Source organism: Cyprinodon tularosa, unplaced genomic scaffold (assembly GCF_016077235.1).
Source record: "Cyprinodon tularosa strain WSP-4 unplaced genomic scaffold, ASM1607723v1 ctg274, whole genome shotgun sequence".
Lineage (NCBI taxonomy): Eukaryota > Metazoa > Chordata > Actinopteri > Cyprinodontiformes > Cyprinodontidae > Cyprinodon > Cyprinodon tularosa.
Window position 1 is genome coordinate 47,544 of NW_024038979.1, and position 25,832 is coordinate 73,375.

General features: G+C 37.8%; 2 protein-coding genes across 2 annotated transcripts; one reads left to right on the top strand and one right to left on the bottom strand.

The window, feature by feature from the left end:
- Window positions 1–1,744: 1,744 nt before the first annotated feature.
- LOC119786518 (calpain-5-like) lies at window positions 1,745–25,458 on the bottom strand. Its single transcript, XM_038289953.1, has 13 exons — window positions 25,267–25,458; window positions 20,703–20,863; window positions 17,168–17,299; window positions 9,073–9,281; window positions 7,819–8,011; window positions 7,555–7,748; window positions 5,239–5,316; window positions 4,876–5,071; window positions 4,662–4,784; window positions 4,379–4,575; window positions 4,166–4,287; window positions 3,216–3,352; window positions 1,745–3,139 (listed from the first exon to the last, which is right to left on the bottom strand). Exons 2-13 carry the CDS (start codon window positions 20,856–20,858, stop codon window positions 2,963–2,965), a joined length of 1,914 nt encoding a protein of 637 aa, XP_038145881.1. The 5' UTR covers window positions 20,859–20,863; window positions 25,267–25,458; the 3' UTR covers window positions 1,745–2,962.
- Window positions 10,309–13,036, top strand: ompa (olfactory marker protein a). Its single transcript, XM_038289954.1, has 2 exons — window positions 10,309–10,499; window positions 11,470–13,036. The coding sequence occupies exons 1-2, from the start codon at window positions 10,431–10,433 to the stop codon at window positions 11,905–11,907; spliced, it is 507 nt and encodes a 168-aa protein (XP_038145882.1). The 5' UTR covers window positions 10,309–10,430; the 3' UTR covers window positions 11,908–13,036.
- Window positions 25,459–25,832: the final 374 nt, after the last annotated feature.

Here is a 25,832-nt window from a genome sequence, read left to right on the forward strand (position 1 = left end):
GCTGTGCGCACTTTTTCTCTACTTCTGGAGCGAAGTCGGGAAAAATGTGTACTTGCTTCTCCTTTTAGACCAGCTTCTTCTTCTGACCAGAGATTTGGAGGATGTGAGATGATGAAGGGTCTCCTGCACAGGGTTTTGTTGCCAGTGAGCGATGACCATGGTCCAGACATGTGGTGTATTCAAATCTCTTTCAACACATTGGTGCAAAACTGTCCTTGGTCTCTCCGTTCCTCTATTCCAGTTAGACGGATATTCTGGCGACTGCTGCGACTCTCCAGATCCAAGAATTTCTCTGTCAAGTGCACACTTTTGATTGCAGACGCTCTACTGTAGTTTTAAGAGTCCTCACTGTTGAGGTCCACTCAGTGGCAGCTTGGTCAAGTTCATCAACACGCTTAGCACGCTGGGCATTAGCTGACTGCAGAGAGCTGACAGTGGTGTGCAACTTCTGATGAATGGAGACTATTTCTTGCTGGAGGGCAGCCATCTGAGAGTCCATTTTCGCGACTAGCAATTCAATCGCCGCAATAATCTTATCGACTGCGTCCGAAGAAAGCAGAGATGCAACATCTTTATTGGCGGAGCTAGACGCTTTCTTGATAGCAGCTAAATTAGCAGCTTCGCGCTTTGGCTTCCAGACATGTTTTAAGAACAGCTCTGTGTAGATGTAATATCTTCTACCCAACTGAACCGACAGATGTTATATACCTTCAAGACAAAGTTTTAGCTTATTTATCGTTTTTATGTACTCTTATAATTGATTACATTTACAGTTTTATGCAGAGATCATCGACCTTGCGGCCTCACATGTCCATTCCCCCCGGGAAACCTAAAGTTTTAAATTTTTAGGAAAACATACAGCACTAAAGAAACCAAAAAATTCAGTATTTTAATTACTGTTGATTCATTACACTAACTTACATTTTTCAAGACTATGTTTCTTACAGACTTACAGATAAGGAAGAAAAATCTGAATAGTAAAAAACTATCAGTAAAACATTACAAGATGGTTATAGAAAGTTTAGAAGTAAACATGAAGTTGAGAGAACAAAAGTATTCTGGAGTCAAACGAGAAGCCATTTGTCTGACGGCTGCTGCTTGGCCCAAACCGAGTCAACGGGATCATGACCCCAAACAGATGTTCTACTTTAAAAACAGAAAAGAGTTCAGATGTTATAATGGCTCAGTTAGAGTCTAGACTGCACACTACAAAACTTAATGAATTGTTGCTGCCTCAAACAAAGGAGTAGATCACAGGTAACAACGGCGTGAGAGATGGAGGAGGTTATAAAAGCTTTTTTGGAAGATTCTTCATACAAACAAAATTACATTTTTTTCTCTCATTTTTTTGCTTATTATATTAAGCTTTGGAGTTAAAAAAATTTCATAACCAAGTTATCTTTACAGGGTTTTAATGTAAATGTGAGTACACTTCCCATTATTGCAGTCTTTTCAGTACAACAAAACCCACATTTTTTAAAATCCTCCTTTAGGTGACTTCATGCTTCCATTCCTTCTGAATGTTCGTTGTTACTTGTTTAAGCCTCTGTCTGTTTTTCCTTTGCGCGTGTGTGCAAAGGTGTGTGTACTCTGTGCTCATTTTGTTTCATTTCAAATGTTAAACACAAACAAAATGTAAGTCTGTTATTGTTGAACACAACCAGCAGCACAGTTTAGCGCAAACACAGATCCTGTTTTTAATCATCTAAACCTTATTCATGTCGAAAGATGGTCAAACTGAAAATTGTTGATTGGAAAGGTTTAATAAACTCATCTTGCATGTACAAATCAACACACAGCTCTGTAAGGCTTTATATTAAAACATTACATCATGAATCAATAACCATTAAGCAGAACACATAAAAAAAAAAAAATAGAAACAATTCATGAACCGATTTATGATCAGCTCTACGGTTAGTAAAGTGGTTCTTACCCAAAACAAACAGCTGGGTTGGTCATTTATTCTCACCCAGGGAAATGAACATGCAGCCTTGTGTAATAGCAGCAGTGACGTATAAACCGGCGTTAGCAGGAAAAAAATTACAGCTGTGTTTAACCTGAAAAGGTTATTAGGTTCTGGGAAATGACTTCATTTAAATGAGGTTGTAAACAATGCTAATATAGAGCATCATGCTAGGAGGCAACCTTAGGAATACATGAGTTGTCATGTCTATAAATGTCACAGTAAGATCAGGCTTCAGACACAGGTTTCTTTGGAACACAGCGCCACCTTATGGCAGAAGTGGGAGATCTCTAATGCAACATTAGTTTAATAAGAAACTGTAAACTTTTAGGCACATTATTTCTGGGAAACCTCTTTGATCTCCTTGAATTGATTTCTATCTGGACCAAACAAGGTTTGCATAGCTCATCCAGGCCACAGTTTAAACTTCATTATGAGGCATGTTTTGCAAATCAGAAGCAAAATCTGCATCTACAGGAGAATACCGGAGGCACCTGATCAACAACCCAGTCAGCCTGACATCAAGCCTTCCTGGTTTAAGATGCTTCTTGTACGTAATTCTGCAGTTCTCTGCAGAATCGTATGCTTTGCACCAATGCCATAAGCAGACGAGGACATAAATTTAATACAGTTATAGCAAAAAGTGTTCATAATCTACAATTTTAACCAGATTTAACAGAATTGAGATAAGAGCTTTAAAAACAAGCATATTATTTAAAATATAAAGTGCCACAAATAGAGAAAAAGCTTAAAAGGTGTTCAATTCTTACTCCCATTTAGATGGAGCGCATAAACTCAATACTCTTAGTAAACATGTAAACAATATTCCTATGGCAACAACAAATCATTAATGTTTTTATTTTTTTTTTTAAGTGGTGATTAACCCAAAGGATTTGTTTCGGTGTTCTGATTGGCAAACATTGTTTTTAAACTGAAATAGGATGTTAAAAAATGAGAATGTTATGGTGGCCCGGTGAAGATAAAAACAACCAATCAGCATTAGATGCTGGTCAGAACCGAGCTGGTTTCTAAAACCAGGGTGATGGTACCAGGGAGGTCGTTTTCGTTCCGGTCGCCTTTATCCTTCAGGTGAAACGTCTGCTGGATTTTTCCCTCCTCGGCCGGCAGAGTCACCTGACCCAGGAAGCCGTCCTTTAAAACGTTGCGGTTGTATATCTGAGGGAAAACATGAACGAGGTGGTCAACGTCTTCGTCCTGATTAACAAACACGTCCAGAGAGAGCAACACAGACCTCAATGCTGACTGGTCGGTTGGCTTTCTTCCTGTAGAAGAGCCCCTTGGTGTTGAAGTTGGGGCTGCATGTGTTCTCAAAGACTGGTGAGCGAACCTTCTCTCCTTCACAGCGAATGATCACGTAAGGATCTGAGACTGGAGACACACAAACTTTCCAGTTCATTTTGTATTCAGGACATCAAATTAATCACTGACCCACGTTTGTAGGTTTTGACAATAATAAATCAGCTTCAAGCTTTTCTAACACAATTTGTAACACAGATGCTACTTGAATTTCAGCCGCAGTTTTTTCTCGTCAGTAAAAGCAAAGTTTTGCACTTCTAGTTCCCTGATAAAGAAAAAACTAAAACCTAAAATGTTTGAAGGCTACTCTTTATTGAACCATTTGAGAAGTATCCTCATAGAATCGTTTGATTTCAAGACAGGAATGATATCAACACCTCCTCCTCTTTCAGTTGCATTTATGAATTTGAATGAAAGCCAAGGAGACACTAAGCATCCAGATTCTAGATCTTATTTGATTGACTGAACTTTATTGATCTCACATTGGAGAAATTTACCACTGCATTTAGCAAATCCCCTTGGGGAGCAGTGGGCTGCCATCGTGGGGCGCCTGGGGAGCATTCAGGGGTTTAGGGTCTTGCTCAGAGACCCAGAGTGGCAGTCTGTGGGAGTGGGGTTCGAACTCAGAACCGGAGGATTCCAAGCTCTATGCCCTAACCACTAGGTCGATGCTCCCCCTTGCTGTAAGGCAACAATTCTACAGGGACACATTTTTATTTCTTTAGTTTGTTTTAGTTCTGTAACTTTAGAGAATCAGTGTTTTCTGTTTTCTGAAAAAATATGCACCATCTAGTTGAAAAGATAAAAGAATTTTGTTCTGGGCAGCATTTGGCAAGTAGATTTGACAGTTTAATTGGGGTCTGAATTATTGGGAAATTAAAGGACCTCCGCCTGAGTCTTGTCCTGCGAGTCCGTCAGCCTGCACCACATGGACCTGAGTGACAAGTGAGGGGTAGCCACACATCCCAGACCAGCAGGTCTTTCGAGGCCCATCAACAGTCAGCTCCCTGTGGGACAGACACAATGCAACAGAGGGTCTGTCTATATAATGTCGTACTTTAAGTTGCAGGCTGAGTTGTCATAATGATGTTTCCGTACTTGCAGTCAGTAGAAACGTCGGCAAAGACGCGGAGCAGAAACTCTCCTTCCAGGCCGGGATCAAACGTGGTGGGAATGATGACGTAACGGCCCGCTGTCAGCTCGATGCGTAGAAACACAGACCTCGCGTTGATGTAGACGCTTCCTCCAACCTTCTGCTGGACAGCATGCATACGGTAGGTCCTGTTCAACTCCACCTGAACACAGTCAATCAACTTAAATCTTAGTTGCACGATTAACGCGGCACTCATTTTATATCTTGACAAGGATATTTCCCTAATACCCTCTCTATGTTGAAACCAATCGCCAGGTTTTCTCCTTGCCCTTCTTTCAGGGTGGCTCTGCGGTCTTTTTGCTGAAGACAGATCAGTATCTCATCTTTTGGCTTCTTCACGTCGAACACGTACTGCAACATGAAACGATGAAAGATGTACACACGTTTACACCTGAATTAGAGGCTGTCGATCAGTTTCCCCTGGTATAAAACTGAAGAACACCTGTGGGTTCTGAAGATAGGATTGCTTGTTATTGGCGCAGCCTCCAGCACGATTACGAAGCGGGTCATCATGGCGGCGCCAAGAACCCCGCAGCACGGCTTCCTCCCACGTCTTGTGTAAACTCAGATAGGATGTGTTAATGAGACGACAGAGGATGAGGTCTGTGAAGTTGGTAACGAAGTCATCAAATGTCATCCTGTGGTAAAAAATTAGCAGAAATTAACATAAAAGTGAAGGAAGCAGTCAGAAAAAAGTTTAAGTAGAACCAAACTTTTATTTAAAATATTTATAGCAGTAGTTGCTGTGAATAATTGTAGCTAACCTTACTTGGCCAGTAGGTGGCAGAGTTGAACTGAAACTCACCAGAACTCTCCATCATCCTGCACTGTGACGCCCATACTCTCCCTCTCACCCTTACTGACTTTCTTCCACTCCTCAGAGCTGAAAAACAACATAGAAGGTTCAGTAATTAAACCCGTTTGTGAAACTACGTCATAAAAGAAACAAAACAGATGTGACTAAATTTGCATAGCTAAAATGAATCAGGCTAAAGTTTAACATTTAAATGGGGAAGCATTCTCTGATTAAACCGATTCTTCAGTTTGAGATTATTGTAGTTAATAGGTCTGCATTTATACTGGGAAAACCATGTCTCCAAAGATTTTTAAACCCACTACATGATTGTGTTACATCATGGAAATAATCTATCAGGAATAGGACTATGGACCTCTACAGGTGTGGTTTGAACTAGAGTACAATTTCTTGATGTCTGAAGGTGTAAAGTTTATCTGTTCAACTACACACAGATCTAAAGAGTGTAGATTGAACATCCATCAAGCTAGTCAGGTGAAATACTAGTGGAAGGGTTTTAGTGAGACTCATTTTAGAAGAAAAACAAATGAGGATGTGAGAGTCATATCCACAGTGAAATAAGAGCTGTACTGACATGGGCTGAAAAGCCACTGAGTGAGGAACAGTCCAGAGTATAGCAATTATTTACAAGGCGGCTTAAAGATGAGAACATTAGGGTTTTAGAGCAGCCATCATGTAGCACTGATCTCTGTGCCAGAGAACGTCTGTGGTCAGAGCTATAAAGGGTGTGTGAAATCCAACCAATCAGACTCCATTACAGCAGGAGGAATGGGACATAATTGTAATGAACCACTGTGAAAAGCTTGTCAACCAGATTAAAAAGCCAATCAAACCATTTCCATGAATATGTATGTAAGCTAATACATTTGAAAAAATTGACCTCTGATTTTAATGATTAGTACAAAGAGATGTTAGCAATAACCAATGCAATAACAGTAGATGCAGCCAGGGTGTTTGATTGGAGCAAATTCTGAAGCAACTGTCTCACTAACTGACTATTCTGCAACAATTGAGGAGAATCGAGGTAAACGTTGCTCAAGAATCTAATTATTTTAAAATAACAAGGAACTGTTTTAATTTTTGATGTTTCATAGAGGAATTTCAGGTTGGTGCTTTAAATCTCTGTCCAGTGACAAATGGTCCACTGTTTTTTTTTTTCCCAGGGTTTTATTGTCATCACACCGTCACAAGTACAGAGCAACGAAATGAAGGCCCAGTCCAATTTTGTTCAGAGTTTTCGTGCTTGTTAGGAAATGCCGGCTCCAGCAGTTATTTTACCCATTGCTTGAGCACTGAGGACCTTTCTCCGTGTGGCCAACCAACTTTTCTTTTCAGGGCTTTCAGCACAAAATTACACAAATTGCCAAGGCAGTGCGTTTCTCTATAGTGAGTTTGATATTCCCCTTCTATTTGTTTGGCTTCCGGAAAGACGAGTCAGATCAGCTCCATCTCACTGCAGAGCTGAGTCCGACTTGGTTTTTAGCCGTACAGTGTGAGCAGGTACATTGCCTGACAGCGTCGTGCTGCACATACATTGTGAGCTGTGAACTCGCACTGTGCGACTAAAACCTATGGTTAGTCATACAGTGTGTGCAGTAACTACGTGCCACGATTGAAACAAATCGCAGTGTAAGCCCGGCTTGAAAGTAGAGCGATGGGGACATAATGCATTCACAAATATGCATCTCAAAGTGCTAAAAGATGGTTAAAAAAGATGAAAATGATCAAAACTAGATTAAAATGATAAGTTATTGATTATTAGACCTGGAAAGCTACCTTTGTCTAACAGATATTAGTCCAGGAATCAGTCTCCAGATGTTAATTAAGCTCTAAACACCAATTTGTTACCTTCATTACCTGCTTCAAAACATCTGCTTGACCCAAAATATTTCAAACCAACCAAGGATCTTAATGACCTAACACAACATATCCATGCTTTGTATGGTGCTATTAAAAATACTCAGGAAGAAAGAGAATTTAAAAACCTCTCTTGTGTACTTAGTTAATACTGTGCATTTTACTGACATTTTTTCAATTCTTCTTCTCTCCTATGTCCCTTTATGAGGGCTTCAAGCTGTCTGGTTGCTGTTTATTTTCAGCTTTATTTGTTTAAAAACTTGCCACAATATCTAAGTTCAGTCATGGTGTTTTGGTTTACTTGCATAAAGATCACCTGCATTTTTCCCATCATGTTGTGGAGCATGCAGCTGAGCATAAATTGCCCTGATTTTTCTGGTCTCTAGAAGAAGCTCTTCTCCAGTGCGATCGCAACATAAAGCTGTGTAATCTACAGGAAGGGAGGTTTACCTGTCGCTCCAGGGCCCGTTCCACTCTCTCTGACCCCAGGGGTTCCTCATGCGGATCATGTTGAGTTTATCTGACTTGAAGTAGGCCAGCAGGCCATGGCCGAGCCTTACTCTGCGGATATCAGTCACAGCATACGCGTGGCCTTTCACCAGGCCGGAGGATAGTTTAGCCTCCATGTCCTCTGCGGTAACTGCCTGGAAGAAGAATTTGTTTTTTAGTTTCAAACATTCATCCACTGTGGGTTTGCCTTTGTCTCCTTCTCACCCGGATGGAGCAGCTGATCAGGCCTCCTCTGCCGTGCACCTTTAGGACTCTTTCAAACAACTCATTCCGTTTCTCCTCATCGTCTTTGTACCCATTCTCAATCAAGTCCATCGGCTCACAAATACCCCCAGTAAAATCCACCAGAGCGTCAGCTGTGTTGCCCCCGTCCAGAGCTTCGTAGCATCCATACATCCTGAAAAACACAGACAGGAAAACATCCAGTTAGTTCACTCATCAGTTAGGCCCTTAAAAAGTTCATTGTTTTAATTTTATTTCAATAATAAAACAATTAAACACTCACTTAATGCTTTATTAAATAATGAACCAGTGCCAGGTAAATTTATTCTATTGTTATACATTTGAACCAAATAAATCTCTATTAATCCCAACGTGAAATATAATGTAACTCTTGCAGGCGTTTCTTTAACCAGTGTGTTGATGGCTGAAGGCAGAAAGGATCTCTGTAGTGTTCTGTTTCTGGAGAATCCTCTGACTGAAGATGCTCTTCTTTTCCTGACAGGCTGATGAAGAGGAGGCCCAGGCTTTTCCATAACGTTCTTCATTTTATGAAAAATCCACAATCGGTTTCATACGGGTGCTCAGAACAGAGCCTGCCTTCTTAATGAGTCTGTTTGTCTTTTTTAAAGTCCCTACCTCTAATGCTGCTACCCAAAAAAGAAGAAGAAAATCTAACTTTTAACATCAGAAGAAGTGCAGCTTCTTGCAGCAAACACATTGGTACCTAAGGTCCTAAAGGAGAACAGTCTGCTGTGGAGTTGCATCTCCAGTCTACTCTGTTGTGCAGGTGTACAACAAGATACTCCAACTTCTCCATCCCTACCTAATCAATAACAAGGTAATGGTGTTTAACCTGTTCTTGTTTCTTTTTTCTACAATCTCCTACCTTGATTTATTTACATTTAGAATAAAATTTAATATTTCCAGTGCATTGATACCATTGATAGTATTTATCATGATTATTCGATTATTGAAATAATGTTTACCTCAATTAATGTCACACAAACACTGAAACATGTCAATTGCCAAAAGAATAACCAACTTGAAGAAAAAATAAAACAAAACTTTATAAAAACATCAACATTTTACATTTAAAACAGAAAGAGAGAAAACAGGAAAGATGAAAAGGAAGACAAAGAGGTTGAAGACAAAAAAAGGACAAGAAAGAGAAAATTTTGTAAATTAAAAAATCATGACAGAAACCCTGAAAGATAAAAAAAAAAATGGATGTCTCACTTGGCATAGGCTTTCTCCACCAGAGCGCTCCAGAACTCATTGTTGTCATTGGAGTGGCAGTACACCAGCTGTCCGTTCACCGTCGGAAGCCGGTCATCAATCACCACGTCTACCCACTGACCGAACCGCCAGAACTGGAAGTGAAAGATTCCGGCGTACGAGTCTGGGTTTTCTTTGTCCCACTCCTGGTCTTTCCAGTCTGGAATTACCTGTCAGAATAAGAGAAAAATGCAACTCTGATCCTCAGCTTCAGTTTTAAAAGTTAAACTTTTCCAGAACAAATACAGTGTTGGCTAAACATATCAATTCCATCCAGACTAACTGAAAATTGCGTAGCTCATTCTTCCAGTAAAGCTACAATCGCCCAAAGAGCCGGCTTCTAAAACTTTTATCACTGACCAGATGTAACGTGTAAATAGCCAAGTTTTCTTTAGTTATAATAACACTTCCATTTGCATAAAACTTTTTAATCAGGGGAATATGCCATCCTTCCATATCTTTTGCCAAATCCCTGTTGACGACATATTAACGTTGATGTAACAGCCAAACTTAAACCTGATTGAGGTGAGCGATATAAATAAATACCAGATCCACTGAGCTGAGACGAGCAGAGCTCCCAGAAGCCCTCAGGAAATTCTCAACGTTCCCTCTTGGACGTCATCAGGATCCCAGTTGCCTAGCATCTTCAAACATCACTCACCAACTCAACACCTTGAAAAAACCTCTGAGATTTTTTTATCTAACTACCAGACATTTCCCAGAGTATTCTGTTAGGGGGGGATATTTCCACTGATATAAAGACGAAATATAAAATAAAAAAATTTGTAAAAATCATATATTTTGAAAATATATAATACTTCAGACAACGTGATCAGCAATCCTAACTTAAAGTCCCGGATTAAAATGATTCTAGTTAAATTAGATTATTAATGTAATATTTGAAGGATTTTGAGTTAAAACACTTTTTAAATTTCTTAATATAAATGAGAAGTTGTTTTCAGCCAGACTCTGATGACTGTAATCCAGTCAGAACAATTGTCATTTTGGGTCGATCTCATGTCCTGTTACTCTTCCCCATCCATTCATTACAGTCAATATTTCCAGACTAAACTACCCTGTGGGCAGGGGGGGTGTGGGGGGGGGGGGGGGGGGGTGTGGGGGGGCTGAAGAGAGAAACTCAAACAATGTGATGGAAACAGTTCGGAGGGGAGGAGGAGCTGGAGTATATGACAAGTGGGAGGGAGGCTTTGAAGAGAGTGAGATTAGGCACTCCACCAGGACTCCATCCATCTGCAGATCCCTACATACATCCGAGCCTTTTCCTTTCAGAATCGAGGAATACGACTTCAAAGACGGAAATGAACCAGCAAAGACAATCCTCTGAGAAGTTGGTGCTGGACTTTAAGGAAGACACGGCTCTGACCGAGGTGAGATTCTCACTTTTTAATTACAACTTCTTACTTTCTCAGATAAACGACAGCAGCTTCAGAAAAAAAAAAAAAAAAAAAGTTAGTACTTTACGCTTCAGAAGAGAAATCTCTGCTCATAATGCTAAAATGACACCTTTAGAAGTGAATGACACGTTATTTTATGTGTGCAATGTTTGTATTTAGTAAACTAAGGTGATTCTGCTGTTGTGGGCTGTTTGGAGGTTCCTCTTAGATTCATTAAGAACTAGAGGTAAAGTTTATATTTGTAAATGCTTTCTATTTAACTAGATGCAACTGTTATATTTCTCTAAGCCTTTTCAAAAGTGTAACGAAAGCTTTACTGACCCTCAGCCTTAAAAGATGTTTCAGTAATGCCAGTGAAATGCAGCAGCCACAGATGCTCTGTTTGAAGCTGATGTGTTTTTCAGCAAACGCTGAGGGTCATCCAGCTGAATCAATGTGTGCCTAACATCACTATAGCTAATGCTGGAATTGATTTTTCTAAAATCTTGCATCTGATTGGTCAGGGTGACTAATCATAGGGAGGCTGTTAGTCACAAAGGCCCAATACAAAGCAAATATGAGCAATATCATTCTAGTAGCATTTTAAGGTGCACTAGGCCAACATTCTCCACAATATCTATGCCACTGATCTATGCCTCTGAAAAGGCGAGTCATTAGGATCATTGTTGGCCTGGCTGACCAAGCGTTTTGGGCTCCTGCATGGCAATGGGGGTTCAGATGATAGCGGGAAGGAATCAACTCTATCCCTGCATTGTAGGTTTTTGAGAACTGGAACCTAAGACCAGGTTTAGCGGTTGTTTGGTTTCTCCAATATAATGTTTCTCAAATTTGTCTCCCTACTATCGTTAGAGGAGCTTTATCAAACACCAGCAGAACTGTCTTTAACAAAGTGTAGCTATAGAGCATTTCTTGCTCATCCAAATCTTCTCTGTTTTCTTTGCAGATGATGCGTCTCCGCGTCTCGTCTCTTCAAAAAACAGGGCAGAAGCGTCAGGACGGTGAGCGTCTGCTCCTCCCTTATGAAGCGGTGTATCGTCTGGACTTCCCTGTCCAAGAGCTGAACTTCTCCCGCTGGTACTTCTCCCTCTCAGGCCACGGCCGGGTCACCATCACCGGCATTTCCCAGCACTGGACCCCCGATCTCACTAACCTGATGACCCGTCAGCTTCTGGAACCGATCGGGACATTTTGGCGAAATGCTGAGGACCCTGAGGAGTCGCCACTCAAGTGGCTGGAGGCAGACATGCAGGAGTTCGGGGAAAGGATTGCGGAGTTAGCTAAAGTGAGGAAGGTCATGTATTTCCTGTTTGCTTTCAAGGATGGGTCCACAGCAGCAAACCTCAGCTGCACCATCGAGTTCACACCTGAGAAAGGACCTTAACCTTCAATTGGTTCAGTCTTCTTAGAGAATCTGCTTTCATTTCAGTGTGAATAGTCTCCTTCCACCCCATTAAACATTAGTTATACACCAGCATGTTTTTCTTCCTTGTGCACATTCCCTTAATCACTGCTACTGCCAAATTTAACTTATTTTATAAAGCAGAAGATAAAATAAAGTACACACATTTGACTTAAGAAAACGGAAAATAATAAAATAAAAGGCAAGTCATGGAAGAAACAACATGTGGATTTTTGCAGCTACTTCTGGAACACCGGATAAAAAACTAAACAATTAAACCAGATTAATAAAACCAAGGAAATTGTCATTGGTAACCAGCTATTTTTATTTAGTGTCAAATTGTTGAACTAATGTTTAGTTTTTATCCTTTATTTTTATTGTGATTTTAAAAGAAATGCATTTGTTAGTAAGTAAACAGGAGTGGATGAAATCCCAAATATCCACAATGCATAACTACTGACCTGATGGATAACAGAGATCAATGGGGGGGTAAATTAAACAGCCTCTGAAAGCTTCACTGGGAAGGATGAGGGAGAGGGACAGAAACAAAGGCTGACATAGCAAAAACAAAATGCTTTTTTCCACTCCACACTTCATAAGACATCGACTCAATCTGACCAGTTTATTAGAAAATAAAGCAACACAGACTTTTTTTTTTTTGCTTGTTGTTTCTCTTTCTTTCTAAGAGCTGCGACACAAAGCAGAGGAATAAAGCAGGATTTACAGTAAAACTGATCCTTTATCTTTTCACATTCTGATCTGACAACAATAATATCAAACAAAAGTTAAAAATGATTCAAACTGCCTCAAATGTCTTCTACCTTAAAATGTACTTTCAATCCTTTGGCTTTCAGGGATCTTTTCTTTGCACTTTTAATGTAATTGAATGGAACAACACATGGGCACTTCTAGCCTTAACCCAAAACAAAAAAACTGTTCTCCCTACCGAGGGAAATGTGTATATTATGTTATGCCTTAGAATATGAAGAAAAAAGCAGTATGTTCCATTAGATGCAAAGTTTCTCATGTTGACAAAATATTTTCTTCCATGTATAACACTGATCCCTTTGCTGTATTGTGACGTGCCAATAAAGTGTTCATATAGTTTCTACCTCTCTGGTTTTTTTTTTCCTTCTCTCTAACTTTATGTTTGATGGCACTGGCAAAGACCATCAAGGTTCTAAACTCTCTGCCAACATGGTTATATGTATATGCTACTCTATTAGCAGATGCTACACTAGTGGGGTAAGTAGAGACGCACCGATTCAGTTTTTTCCTACCAGACCCAAATACCTGGGCTGAATGCATCAGTTGATATGATATCCCATACCGATCTGAATAAAATGTTTTTTAAATTAACCGTATAACTTGCCATGGGAGTAAAGGTCTTACCCTAGACATAAAAATTGTAAAAAAAAAAAAAAAAGGTAACAGTATATATATATATTACATTATTTATTAACAAAAAGCACTAAAAAGAAAGAAAAAAACAGTTCCATGTAAAGTGCACTAAATTGGTAGCCTGACGTAGTCCTCCTGAATTCTAGTCAGAATATGAGTCTGATACTGCTCCATAGAGCTGTGATTATGGGGCGTGTTTCGAACGAACCAGGAAAAAAAATGCCTCTGCACTCAATTAAATAGACCTACAACCAATAAGAGCAACGGAGTGCGTGACGTATGTTAAGCGACGCATAGTTGTTGTCAACAAAAATCAAAGTGTGCAGTTGCACGCCTAGAATAAGAAGATGAGCCTTGATCGCGTTTCTCTGTTCCTCTTTTAAAATTCATTTGCTGTCGATATCTTCTAGAACAGACCTAATAGCAGAATGTACACACTTAAACTCTCCAGCGGCAGCCATTGTTGTTGTCACCCAAGCGGTCACCCAAGCGCGCTTTGGTGACGTGGTTGATTACGTTACTGTTGATCATCTGTCCATCATCGTATAAAGCCCGCCCTGACAATTTGATTGGCCCGCCAGATATTGTGCGAGCATACTTGCGCTACTGTTGAGCAATGCCAGACCGAACTTCCCGACCTCAAACGTTGTGGGCGGGACTAATTTCGGAATGGCACCCAGGCTACTAAATTGGATCTCTAAGATCTCATATCTCTCTTTAAAATTGATACATTTTCTTTCAATTGTTAAAGATCTTCATGTTTAAATGTAAAGTTTATGTAATATATTGATTAACATAAACTGTTGCTGATAACTGTTATCGGAGGAATATCAAGTTATCACTTGATCAAATCTTTTCTAACATTTCACTATTAAATAAGGTATGTAAATTTCGTGCTGATATTGTGTAGTGTCAAAAATCAAAGCTGCAATATCAGTATTGTGTTGGAAAGATAAAAGCTGTCTGGGAAAACTCCCAGTTTAATATATTCCACATGTAACTACTGGATCCATTGTCCCAAACTGTCTTTATTTTAAGCTGTTATTTTCATTCTGTTGCATAATATTTGTGTTTTCCCATTTAAAAAAAAAGATAAAATAATCCAAATCACAAACATGAGACATAGACCATGCAATCAGTACAGAGAAATGATAAGGAGTCAAAATGCTAGTTGGCTATTTAGGTAAATGTTAGAATTTACAAAGAAGTCAATTTAATCACATTAATCTTATCTTCCATTGAACAGAAATAGAATATAACAGAAATGCAAGGACAGTGAAAGGTAAAGTGGGTGCAGAAGGAGATAAAAAAAAAAAGAGAATTTTAAAAGTCTCTGAAAGTAGAAAACAGTCTTATTCATAGAGCAAACTGTTTCTACACAAGTGTAAAAAAAATAAAAAATAAAACCTGCAAAGGTTAGACAATTAGCAAAGCAAAAACATGAAGTTATGGTTTTGTGTTTCTCTGTCTGTTGTCTCTTCCTCTATATTAGTTTTAAGAGCTCTCATTAGGAGAAATCAATTCCACTCTACTGGAAGCATTTTCAAAGAAAGAGAGTAAGAGTCAAAACTAGAGCAGATATCACCGTCAGAATAGAGCGCCTGCCTAATGATCTAAGCCATGAATCAGATTAAAGATAAATCTGCATTCATTTCATTAGCTTACTGGGTTTAAAGGATATTATTCCAAATGTACTGACAAGAAGAAAAATATACAGCTCTTATCTTTGTATATTTATCCATGGGAAAAGATGATTTCAGCCATATTGAATGTATATATGTTTGAACACGTTTAAAAAACTTAATTTATATATATATATTAAAACAAAACATCTTGTTTGGCTTAAACAATATATAAATATAGATATAACAAAACTAACTAAGAAAATATTTTCTAGACAACTGTTAGGTCCACAGAGACAAAATGACACCAGGAAAGAGTTGAGTTTCCTTTCAGCCAATGGAAAACTGAGAGCTACAGGGGACCTCTGAGACAAATGAGGGAACAGTGGAAAAAAAACACAGAGGAAACACACAATTCACAAAGGCCAGACACAAAGCACCCACCAGGAAATGTAATGAAGTGGGGAAAAAAGTGCAACATAGGGCAGCAAATAGATGAAATATAGTTAAGATTGATGTAGCAGATACAAATAAAATATAGATCCATAAAGGTACCCTTCTGTCTTTTACAATGATAACAGTAATTATGTCTTTTGTAATCATAATTGAGCTCCTTAAGGAGAGAGAAAAAGCCTTCTCACCTTTAACACTTGAAAAGCAATTGAACACAGGGTTAAATATCCAGCCAAAGAGTTTTAGAAACAAAGAACAAAAGTAACTCAGAAACAGTCCACTTCCTTTTTAGAAACAAAAAACACTTAACACCTAAAACACTGAACATGTTTTCAAAGAGAAGCACTATAACAGCACAGTGGAAACCAGCACAAAGAAACATTGCAAAAGCTATAGTTTAAATTGCAGTTAAGGTAAATTCTGGGGGTTTAGCTCTAAACCTCCTGAAACTCAGGTCAAATAAAAGCCATGTGTTTTGTAAGTGCACAAATCACAATCCTCTTTAGAAGAAAAAAAAGCTGGCAATGTAAATGTATGTTACTATTAAACTGTTAATGAACATTACTGTTCATCACCTTTGAAATTGAGACACTGTGTCTTTGATACCTGGCTGAAATCCTCCATACAACAAACACAAATTAAAAGCCATAAATTTAACTAGTAGAAAGATTAAAAAGGGAATTGTTAACTTCACCTAATAAAAACATGAAAAATCACTGTTAAATAAAAAAAAAAATATTAAAAAAAATCTTCTCAATTTTTTCTACTTAACTCCATTTAACCCCTAATTATTTTATTTGATATATAATGCAGAAAATCAGAAGGTATTTGATCAACCTGTGTGACATGGTATTCAAATACCTAAAGTTTACAAAATATGCTTTTATGCTTTTATTACACCAAGCAACCCAGAAGTGTTATTGACTTCCATTCAGACTGTAGTGTTTACTTTCGTTCAACAGAGGGCGCAGTCTTTGTACAAAGACTAATAACTGGATGAGCTGACATATTCTAGCCTTTGCACAAAAAAAGAAAGAAAAATAAAAGAAGTTATAAACACAAGATGTTTCAGAACCTACATTTTATCCCATTTCCAAAAGAGGATTTTTTTTTTTATTTACACATTTGAATAAAAGATAAACATAAATCAATTTTAAGATCTGAATGAGATGAAGAAAGAAAGAAACAAAGAAAAAAAAGAAACAAAGAAACAGATTTAATTGATCCACTGAGATAAAATTATGTTGTTTTCGCCAAAAGAGGTGAAAGCAGCTTTTCATCAGAATTTGTAGCAACAGTTCAAACCGTTCAACTTGCCCACCCAAAGTGTCTCCTTATATGCTCACACATATGTTAATGCAGCCTCTGAGCAGCAGGGTTATTAGACAGTAACAGGAGCCACCTTGTGGACAGTGGATGTTTACTCAGATGAGCAGCATCCAGCAGTTTCTATTGTTTTTTACTGAAATACTAAACACTCATTACTATGTCCCGTCTTTAAGAACAGCAGGTGAGTTGATACATGGTTTAATACTCTAACATCAAACCAACATAAATACCAAACATTTGTAAAGAGTTTCTATAGAGAAAAGTGAAAAGCTAAGACACACCACATGATGTAGAGAGAGGAGTGTGTAACCATATGCTGTAGCTATTTCTTAATGCAGAGATCAGAGGTTTCAGTAAAAACATAACTTTTTTTTTAGCAGTATATGTATAATAATTTTTCTTCTATTGCATGAATCTGAGATGCGTTGACCCCTCACCTTTTGCCAGAGTGCTTCTCTGGAAGCCAGACTGGAACAGGCAGCAACAAACCAGCAGTTTCCCAGTTGGCCTTGATGCAAGTCGTGAGCACTGATCCCATTCACAAACAGGTGAGGGTCGCTGCTTAACTCCTGATAGGAAAGAGGCAGGATGCTATTAGTATACAAAATTTCATTTGTGGCAAACAGATCTATTTCTAGGTTGAGAAATTGTTCTTTAAATGTATTAATCGTTGATGAATGACCCAAACAGTAATAATCTGCATGTGATTAATCTAGAGCATTAAAGTCTGCTACTGTTGGTGTGGATAAATGCTGGACAGGGTGTCACCCAGAACACTCAGTCAATCATTAAGAACAGAGTAAAGAGTAAATATACAGTTCAATAATGAAAAAAAAGCCACTGGGAATGTGAGGCAGAGCACCTGGAGAGCAACCAAATACCAGAGCTAGGATAAACCACAGGCACACACCCAGCAGAACCAGTATGAGGCAACAGGCACTGGTGGCTTTTTTTAAATGTCTCAAACTCTGAGGTCTTGTTGGTATTTAAAACAGAAGAGAAACAGAAGCAGATGTTGTAGACCATGGATTCTGTTGTCTCTAATCAGTGCCTAGTCTCCAAATATAAAACTTGGAGAACATTCAAAAGCATTTACATCGTTCCGGTCATGGAAACAAAAACATAGAATCCTGGTAAATTGGCTCTTAATATAGTACAGAAAACAAAGATGAACTGTAACTCGGAGACTTCAGAGTTTTTGGGGTTTTCATAGACAGTTCAGACTTGCAGCCTGAGTTCTGATTCCTAGAAGGGGAACTTATGGTTCAACGAAAGTCTAAAACCAGGAAAAAGGAGCCGTCTTCAGCTGTACGGTAGCTCTCAGGCGAATTAGCCACTCTTTCAGCTATGCTGAATGCTTTGTAAAGAAGGGATCATATTTCAGCCTTTGTGTTCTAACATTTTTCTTTTGTTTTGCTTTTTTTTCTCTATAGATAATAACTAGAACAAAATCTTTCTAGGTTTTCCTACCCTGGTGTCACTCAGTCTCACTTTCCTGTCATCTGATCAAAAACAAGTTGAGGCAGATTGGATCCTTTTAAAGACAGGTTCAGCTGGATGCTCACACCACAGGCTGGATCATGAAAATAAGCCGTTTTCTGCAGTAGGTTATATTTTCAGGAATATAAAATATTAACTTTACTAAGCCAGGAAATATTTGGTTATATCCACTACATACCTAGGCTATTTGCCTTATACTTGTTCTTTAAACAGGGCTTTGTCTATACAGGGAGCCTGTTTAACAATTGAAGGTCTAATGACCAGTGTGAACACAAATAAATATATTCATCTTCTGAAATATAACCCTGTATTCAATAAAAACACTTTTTACCAAACGTTGTGTTATTTGCTTATTGAGTCTATCAGAATTGAGTTCATTATATATATTGATATACCTGCAACTCGCCAGAACCTAAAATATAAAATTGAAGACCCATAAAGCTTGTTTGTTTGAAAAGTGGTGTGATTTTTGTGGATGTCCTGATGCAACCTTTCCTTGTGAGTATTGACCGATGTTGACCTGATACCATATGAGCAAGAATCATATTTTTATTCCTTATTTTGCACATTCTATTATCCTCAAGACCCCTGTTGTAGGTGCAGGCCGATATATTCCTAAACTCATTTTTTTGAGCTGATATCCGACAGATTTACAATATTAACATTGTATTAGGAAATCCCTGCCTCTAGCCGCCAGTGAAAGTGGTTCTTTTCTCTGGCCCAGCGGGACTTTGCTACCAGGTTAGCATTAGTTTACCGGGACAGAAGCCACAGAGGAGAGGAAGTAGTGGAAAAAAAAGCTAAAGCAAAGCAGCGAGAAAACCAGCTCGGTGCAAACGGCTCAGTTGAGATGTGGAGGTGATCACAGATTATCCTTTTATCTCCATGACTGGATTTTATTGTTTTATTAAATCGTTTTACGACTTTGTTTTCTTAGTTGGATTTATTTATTCCTATTGACCCGCACATGTGATTTTACTTTATTATTCAGGATTACTTTATTGCTCTTAGTTTTGATTAAGCTTATTTACTGTACTTTGCTTTTTCTTTGTTTTTTTAAACACAGAAAGGTTTTCCGCTAAATAGTGAACTAAAGAATTCAAAGATGGAGGAAAAATAAAGACGTTCTGTAGGTTCGATCACCCGACACCTTAGTGAACGGGTCATTTTACACACGTACCATAAAAATATTCTCCACTATCTCATCACCCTCTAAACAAACCAGTAACATTGATTTCTTGCTGCACTTTAAGCCGCCTGTTTATTATGTATTTACTCATATTATTAATGATTTACAGAAAAAGCATTTATGCCGGCAACGTTGCATTTAGTGGTAGTTTTTTTAATTTATATTCTATGGAGCCCTGGAGGATAAAATAAAACAAGCAAGGCAGCATCATTGTTATAATTCAACATTATTTTATATGTTTTGTGAAGAATAAACCAAGAAAAATGTTCAGCCATGGTGCGTAGAAATTATGATGAAGGGAAATGCCCCGAGGTGTGCCTCTAATCACCTTTAACTAAACATTATCTGCCCTCCAAACCTGTGACCATCTCTCCACTGACTTCCTGGGTGTATTATATGGGTGTGTTTTTATTTCCAAGATACGGCTTTAGTTAAACATCGGGATGGATAAGATAAATGTATTTATGGAAATCGCACAGCAATAATTTCAGGAGTGTCACATTTCAGGGTGCAGCAGCAACATAAACTGCTGCTGCACTTAAAAAAAAAAAAAACTTAATTAGGCAAAATGCAAGAAATGACGGAGTTTCTGAGGCAGTTAGACAAGGCTAGAATATGTGATTTTGAGCTAATCCTTTTCATTTTAACCGATCAAGCAATAAATTATGCCTGAGGAAAATATTCGTAAACGTTTGTCATTTGCCTATGATTTAAATTTTATTTTATACATCAGCTGAGCCAGGAACTTTCTGATAATTATAGTAGGCCACATATACTTCAAATAATCCTTCAAGATTTGTTGGGACATGCAAAATTAACTTAACATTACAGTCCATTGATAAAAGTTCACAGGCTTGAAGTATCTTCCAGTCAGAGTAACATTCTCAGTTTTTCAGTGACATGAGTACATCGACCTAGAATTTTAAAAGGATTAGGAGGAAGTAAACAGTTTTAATTCAGAGATAAGTTTCAACAATAAATACAATAATGGTCTTATTGCAGTTTGGATTTCTGAAAGGTTAGAAGAAATTCCTCAAATTCTTCTCCATATTCAACAGCTGCTCTGTTTATTGTACCATCTTCTCTGGAAATCATTTCACCAAATGACACAAAAAGCAAAGTCTTCATATCTTTTGTTTATAATTAAGGCATTGTATTCCTTACAGGATGTTTATGTACAGTAGAATGCCTGAGGGCAAAAGAAAACATGGAGATTTCTTTGGTAGAAAACCCTAGCTAGGAACAGCCTTAGCTCTAGGTAGCTTTGTTTTCCCTTCTCTCACCTGGGGTCTCTTCCAGACAACATTGCCGATCCGATTTCTCTGGTAGAACAGAGATTGGTCTGATGCCGGGAACAGGAGGTCTTCAAACAGGCTTCCATTCTGCCTGCACCGCCTCTTCAGAGCAGCATAAGACTGGCCTTCATATGGAACTACCATCCCCCCTGCACACAATGAAATGCAAAGCTTGAGATTTTCCCTATGCAAAAACCAGCAGCTCCAACACTTTTTATTATTATAAAGGGATTTCTGTGTGTTGATTTTTGAGGAACTATCTGGACAAAATAAGCGAGCAGGCAGGGCGTGAGCTTCCTGAAGCTGTTTAAGCTTTAAGGCAACACACTGCAGGCAAAACCTCCCATTATGTGTGGATAAGGATCAACAACAAGGATATGCTGCTAAATGCCAGGAGGTCCTGAGAGGTTCAGATATCTTTAAACATTCATTGTTTTCCTAAACTAAAAATCTGGACTATGCTTGAGCAGGACACCTGCAGGTTCTTTGATCCCGCTTTAATTTTGTACATCGGTTTATAAAACTAAAAGATTAAATTGACGGAGGAAAGGCTTGTTTTTAGGCTTCACATATATGCAGCCTAGTCCAAATATTTTGTAGATAAAATGCAACAATTTATTTTCAAGTAACCAAACATCTATTGCTGTAAACAAAGAATCTGTTGTTCCTCTGAATGTCCAACGGATGGGCATATTCCAACAGGTTTCGCATAACTGGAAAAGCAAAACCAACAAAACAGGAAAAAAAAAAAAAAAGTATATTTTATAAACCAGAAACTATGTCTCATATAAACAGCAAATGGTTACTAAAGAGAAACTTAAAACAGGCTTATTATAGCAGTTACTAATTATATCAGTGTCAAAGAGACCTGAATTTCTGCACTGATAGCTTCTTCTGGTTCCTAAAAAGGTTGTACAATTAAGTGATGTTGCCCTGTTGGCTTATTGTTCTGTGTTTTGTGTATTGTTTTTTTTCTAAGTAAACTTAAAAGCTTTCTGTATTTATGTATATATCTGTATTTAGTTGTATTTATCGTCTGTATTTATTTATTTTCCAAATTTATTTACCAAGATTAGTAATGAAAGGGGTAGGGCTGAAACAATTTATTGTGATTTATCGATTATTGAAATAATCGTCAACTATTTTAGTAATCAATTAATCGTTAACTGCAGTATAGTGTCTGTAAAATATGCCTTTAGCTGACAGAGCAACGCACTTGGAGCAGTAATTATAACAAAATTGTAAAATAAAATATGTAAACATTTTGAATTTAAGATGAAAAAAAAGGATTTTCCTCTATCATTATGCTTTATCCAGAACTTCTGAAGTGGAAAAGTTTTAGTTTCCCTATGTTTAATTTCGTAACATAATTTTCTTCAAGGAACATTTTGTTATCCGATTATTAATCGATTAATAGAGAAAACAATCAACAGTTTAATAGAATTACAAAATACTTTTTTGTTGCAGCCCTAGAAAGGAGTAAACAAGGAGGTGATGGAGCCAGGCAGTCAGCTTTTCCCTGGTGGAGGGACTGAAAACAAAGCGGAAAAGTCCAAAATCAGGAGTGAAAAACACAAAAACAAATATTAGATGTCTGAAGGAATAAGACAGGAGTGGTGCTCAGAATACCATATGAATGCTGGAGTTCATTGAATATCAAGCTAAAGCCTCACAAGCGGCAAAGCTGATGAACGAGTTGAGTACTGCCAGCAGGTAGCGACGGCGTACAGTCATGTTTGTCTGCTGATCGGAAAGGGTGGAAAAAAGGACTAAGTGAGAACTATTCGGATTAACACTTGAGGTGTATTGCTTTATTAATTAGTTGAACATGTTCTGAGGATGGACTTTTTCCAAGTGGATCATCAAAAATATTGGTCCTGATTTTCAGTCATTCTGGTGATATGTTTACATAAGGCCGTCCTACGTGCTCGTCCCCATTTTCTCTTGGCGGTGGCGAGTGTGACAAAGTGGAAAAATTGAAAATCTTTTGGACAGTAAGCTTGTATGAGCCATGCAAATAGTAACTTTCAAACAGAGCGTGCACGAGGAAAAATGGTTGAGTCTGACAAGGTGGAAAAATTGCAAATCTTTTGGACGGTAAGCTTATATGAGCCATGCAAATAGTAACTTTTAAACAGTGTGCATGAGGAGAAAGGGGTTAATGCATTCTCTCGCACGCATTTTTTTTTTAATAGAGAGGGCGTGTCTTTTGAAAAATTCGTGAAAATCCTCCACTACACCTTTAAGGGCGTGGAATGCAACTTATTAGGTGGAGAGAATAGTGAACAGAACACAGAGGAACAGATTTATAGAAAGAAGGTATATCTGTGTGTTTTAGCAACAAATTTGAGTTTTCCGTCTTTCTGAAGATCATTTTAAATAACATTTCTGATTTTTCTACTGTCATCAAACTTTAACTATAGCAGACTGATGGAGAAATGAGTAGATGGTCAAATAAAAGGGGGATGAGACGCAGAGGTAATGATAATACACATGTTTTTAGGTTTTAGGTAATGGAAAAATGGACTGATGATTTGACGCATAAGTGCCAGACAGACAGATCGATGTATGCAAGAACAAGATGGACGGATGAGAATTTAAGGGAAAAGGATGGAAAATAAAGTGGAAATACAAATACTTTAGAAACACTTTCCTGTTTTATATGTTGTCTGATATTCAACATTTAAGAACATTGTAAACCTTTGTAGTGGGAAACAAGTATTCAACTATTCATCCTAGTTAAATAAACGGAGATCAATGGATTTCACCCAGTCGGCACTTAATTAATCATATATCTTTGCAAAGAGAGGACAGTTCATCATACAGCCCTTATGGCACAGTATTCAGCCCTGTTCTGCCTGAGCAGGATTCGTTCCCCCTTACTTACAACAATGGAAAGTAGTCAAAACAAATTACAGACACTTTGGTTAACAGTAACATGTTATGAATAAACCTTTAGAAAGAATCTGGTTTGTTATGGGAAGAAGCTATGTCTGGTCTACAACCATCCTCACGCTGGAGAAGTGTGTGGCCTTGCAGGTGAAACAGAGTGAAAACTTTTATAGTGAGTAAAATAGGATAAATTAATATATGAAATAAGACACCTTGCAGTGATAAAAATTAGCATTTTGACTTAAGTATAGAAGCAAATACTAAACATAGACTTAAACCGTGTTTTCTAACAAAATTTGATTTTTAACATAATTCTAACAAATTCGAAGTTAAAAAAATGAGATACAGATGACAGATACAGAAATACAGTTTACAGAAAAGGAAAGTGTTAGTAAAATCTCTTTCTTAAAGATTAAATTAATGATCTTGCACTTGCTTTTAGATTGGGATGCTTATATATATATATATATATATATATATATATATATATAAAGCCAGATTGATACCGTGTAGAATTTAAATTTAACTATATGTATTTTCAGGAGTTTGTGAATTCGAAAATCAATTCATTTTGCTTGCACGGACAAGGGAACCCATGGAGAACATTTCAGAATTGCACTAATTATGTAAAATGTCTTTCCAGAAATAAACCCCAGCATTTGAATTTATTAAACCCACCTTAAAATTTTAAGAGAATGTTAATTATGTTTGCTTGTTTTTTAAACACACCCTGATTATAATACAGAAGAAATAACATCAAACATCAGAATAAAAACAAGTTACAATAACAAAATAAAAGAGGGAGTTGGTGATAATGATTAAATCACAACACTTTTAAAATCAAGCGGAGATTAGTATGGATTGTTGAAAACCCCCAGAGTGTGTTAGAGCAGAAAAGTCAGAAATGAATAATAAGACCTGCTAAATAGCATGACTGGAAATGACTCATCAAAAGGATGGATGACAGAGTTGATTTCATTCCCTTCTTTCATATCACTTTAAGCAATGAATTTACCCTGGCATGTCGCTTTAAAAATAAATAAAACTGAATATAAAATAAAGCATCCTTGGCTGTTCTGAGCCTCTACCATCAATTGAACACAGCCACAGTAGAAACACAGAAAATGATGGGTGTGGTTTCAGTAAGAGCTAAACAACAACCAGAAGTAGATGTTGAAATGTCACAAAAGGTAATTTAATTATTTCTGGGTAAAGGCTGAAGCATCTTAGCTTAAAATCCATCCAGCTAGACTGCATCTTTTAGATATGTGAAGAAATTTGAAAATGTAATTTCGAAATAAAACTAAAAATGAAAAATTAAATTAGTTTACTTAAAAATTGTGAAGGGAAATTGAAAGCATCCTGATTATGTCTTCTGTCTCAACAGATTAAACAGCTAATTGAAATTGTTTGAGGAGAAACCATGATTAAACTGAACAAAGCAGATAAAAAGTTTTACTTTGAAGGGGTCGGGTTTATTATCATTTTAGTAGAGTTGATCAATTTAACATTACATTTTAAAAGAGAGGCTAAATCAGACAACTGTTAAGGAGCAAATCTCCTAATGATATACAGATGTTCATCTGGCAGTAACGGTCGGTTTGCAATCATTGCGGAGGGATTTCCAGCTGGAGTTCGGATGAAAACAGTTAAAATTTACCTTTTTTTCGCTCCTCCAAGGTAAAACGCGGAGGCTTTCTTCTCTCAACGAGATTAGGTAGCTCCTCTCTGAAAAGTCGCTTCAGAGATGAAGGGTTTTTTCTTCGGTGGTGTAGATTTACTTTACGACCCTCAAAATAAACCCAGGCTGTCAGGAGGAGCTCCACGGAAGCTCTGAGACTAGCAGCAGCCCGCCTTCAGCGTCCACCCCGCCTCGGCTCGAGCCCATTACGTGATGCTTTCAATGTCCGCTCGTAAAAATTGGATCCAGCTTATGTTAATTCTGCATTAAAGCACTATACCCGCTAAAATAGTCTGCTTTGAGTAACATTTACACAATAATTACTGTTTATGCTTTCTTCCACAGATTTAGAATTATCCATTCTGTTCTATTAATCTGCCAAACTAAAAATCAGTTTCTCAAATCTGCTACTCAAATGACGATGATAGCATTTTGAACAAGACGTCCTTAAGGCTACACGAAGTAAAAAAAAAAAAAAAAAAAAAAAAAATCATGTTTAGTTCTTAAACTTTGTGTAAAGCATGGAAGTGAAGTGGTGCATGCAT

Excerpts from the sequence above, each read along its gene's own strand:
- ompa (XM_038289954.1), top strand. The coding sequence starts at position 10,431 with ATGAACCAGCAAAGACAATCCTCTGAGAAGTTGGTGCTGGACTTTAAG. Across the intron at positions 10,500-11,469 it reads AAGACACGGCTCTGACCGAG|ATGATGCGTCTCCGCGTCTC; the intron begins GTGAGATTCTCA and ends TTTTCTTTGCAG.
- LOC119786518 (XM_038289953.1), bottom strand. The coding sequence starts at position 20,858 with ATGGTAGTTCCATATGAAGGCCAGTCTTATGCTGCTCTGAAGAGGCGG. Across the intron at positions 8,012-9,072 it reads GTGGAGAAAGCCTATGCCAA|GATGTATGGATGCTACGAAG; the intron begins GTGAGACATCCA and ends TGTGTTTTTCAG. Across the intron at positions 3,140-3,215 it reads ACCGACCAGTCAGCATTGAG|ATATACAACCGCAACGTTTT; the intron begins GTCTGTGTTGCT and ends GTTTTCCCTCAG.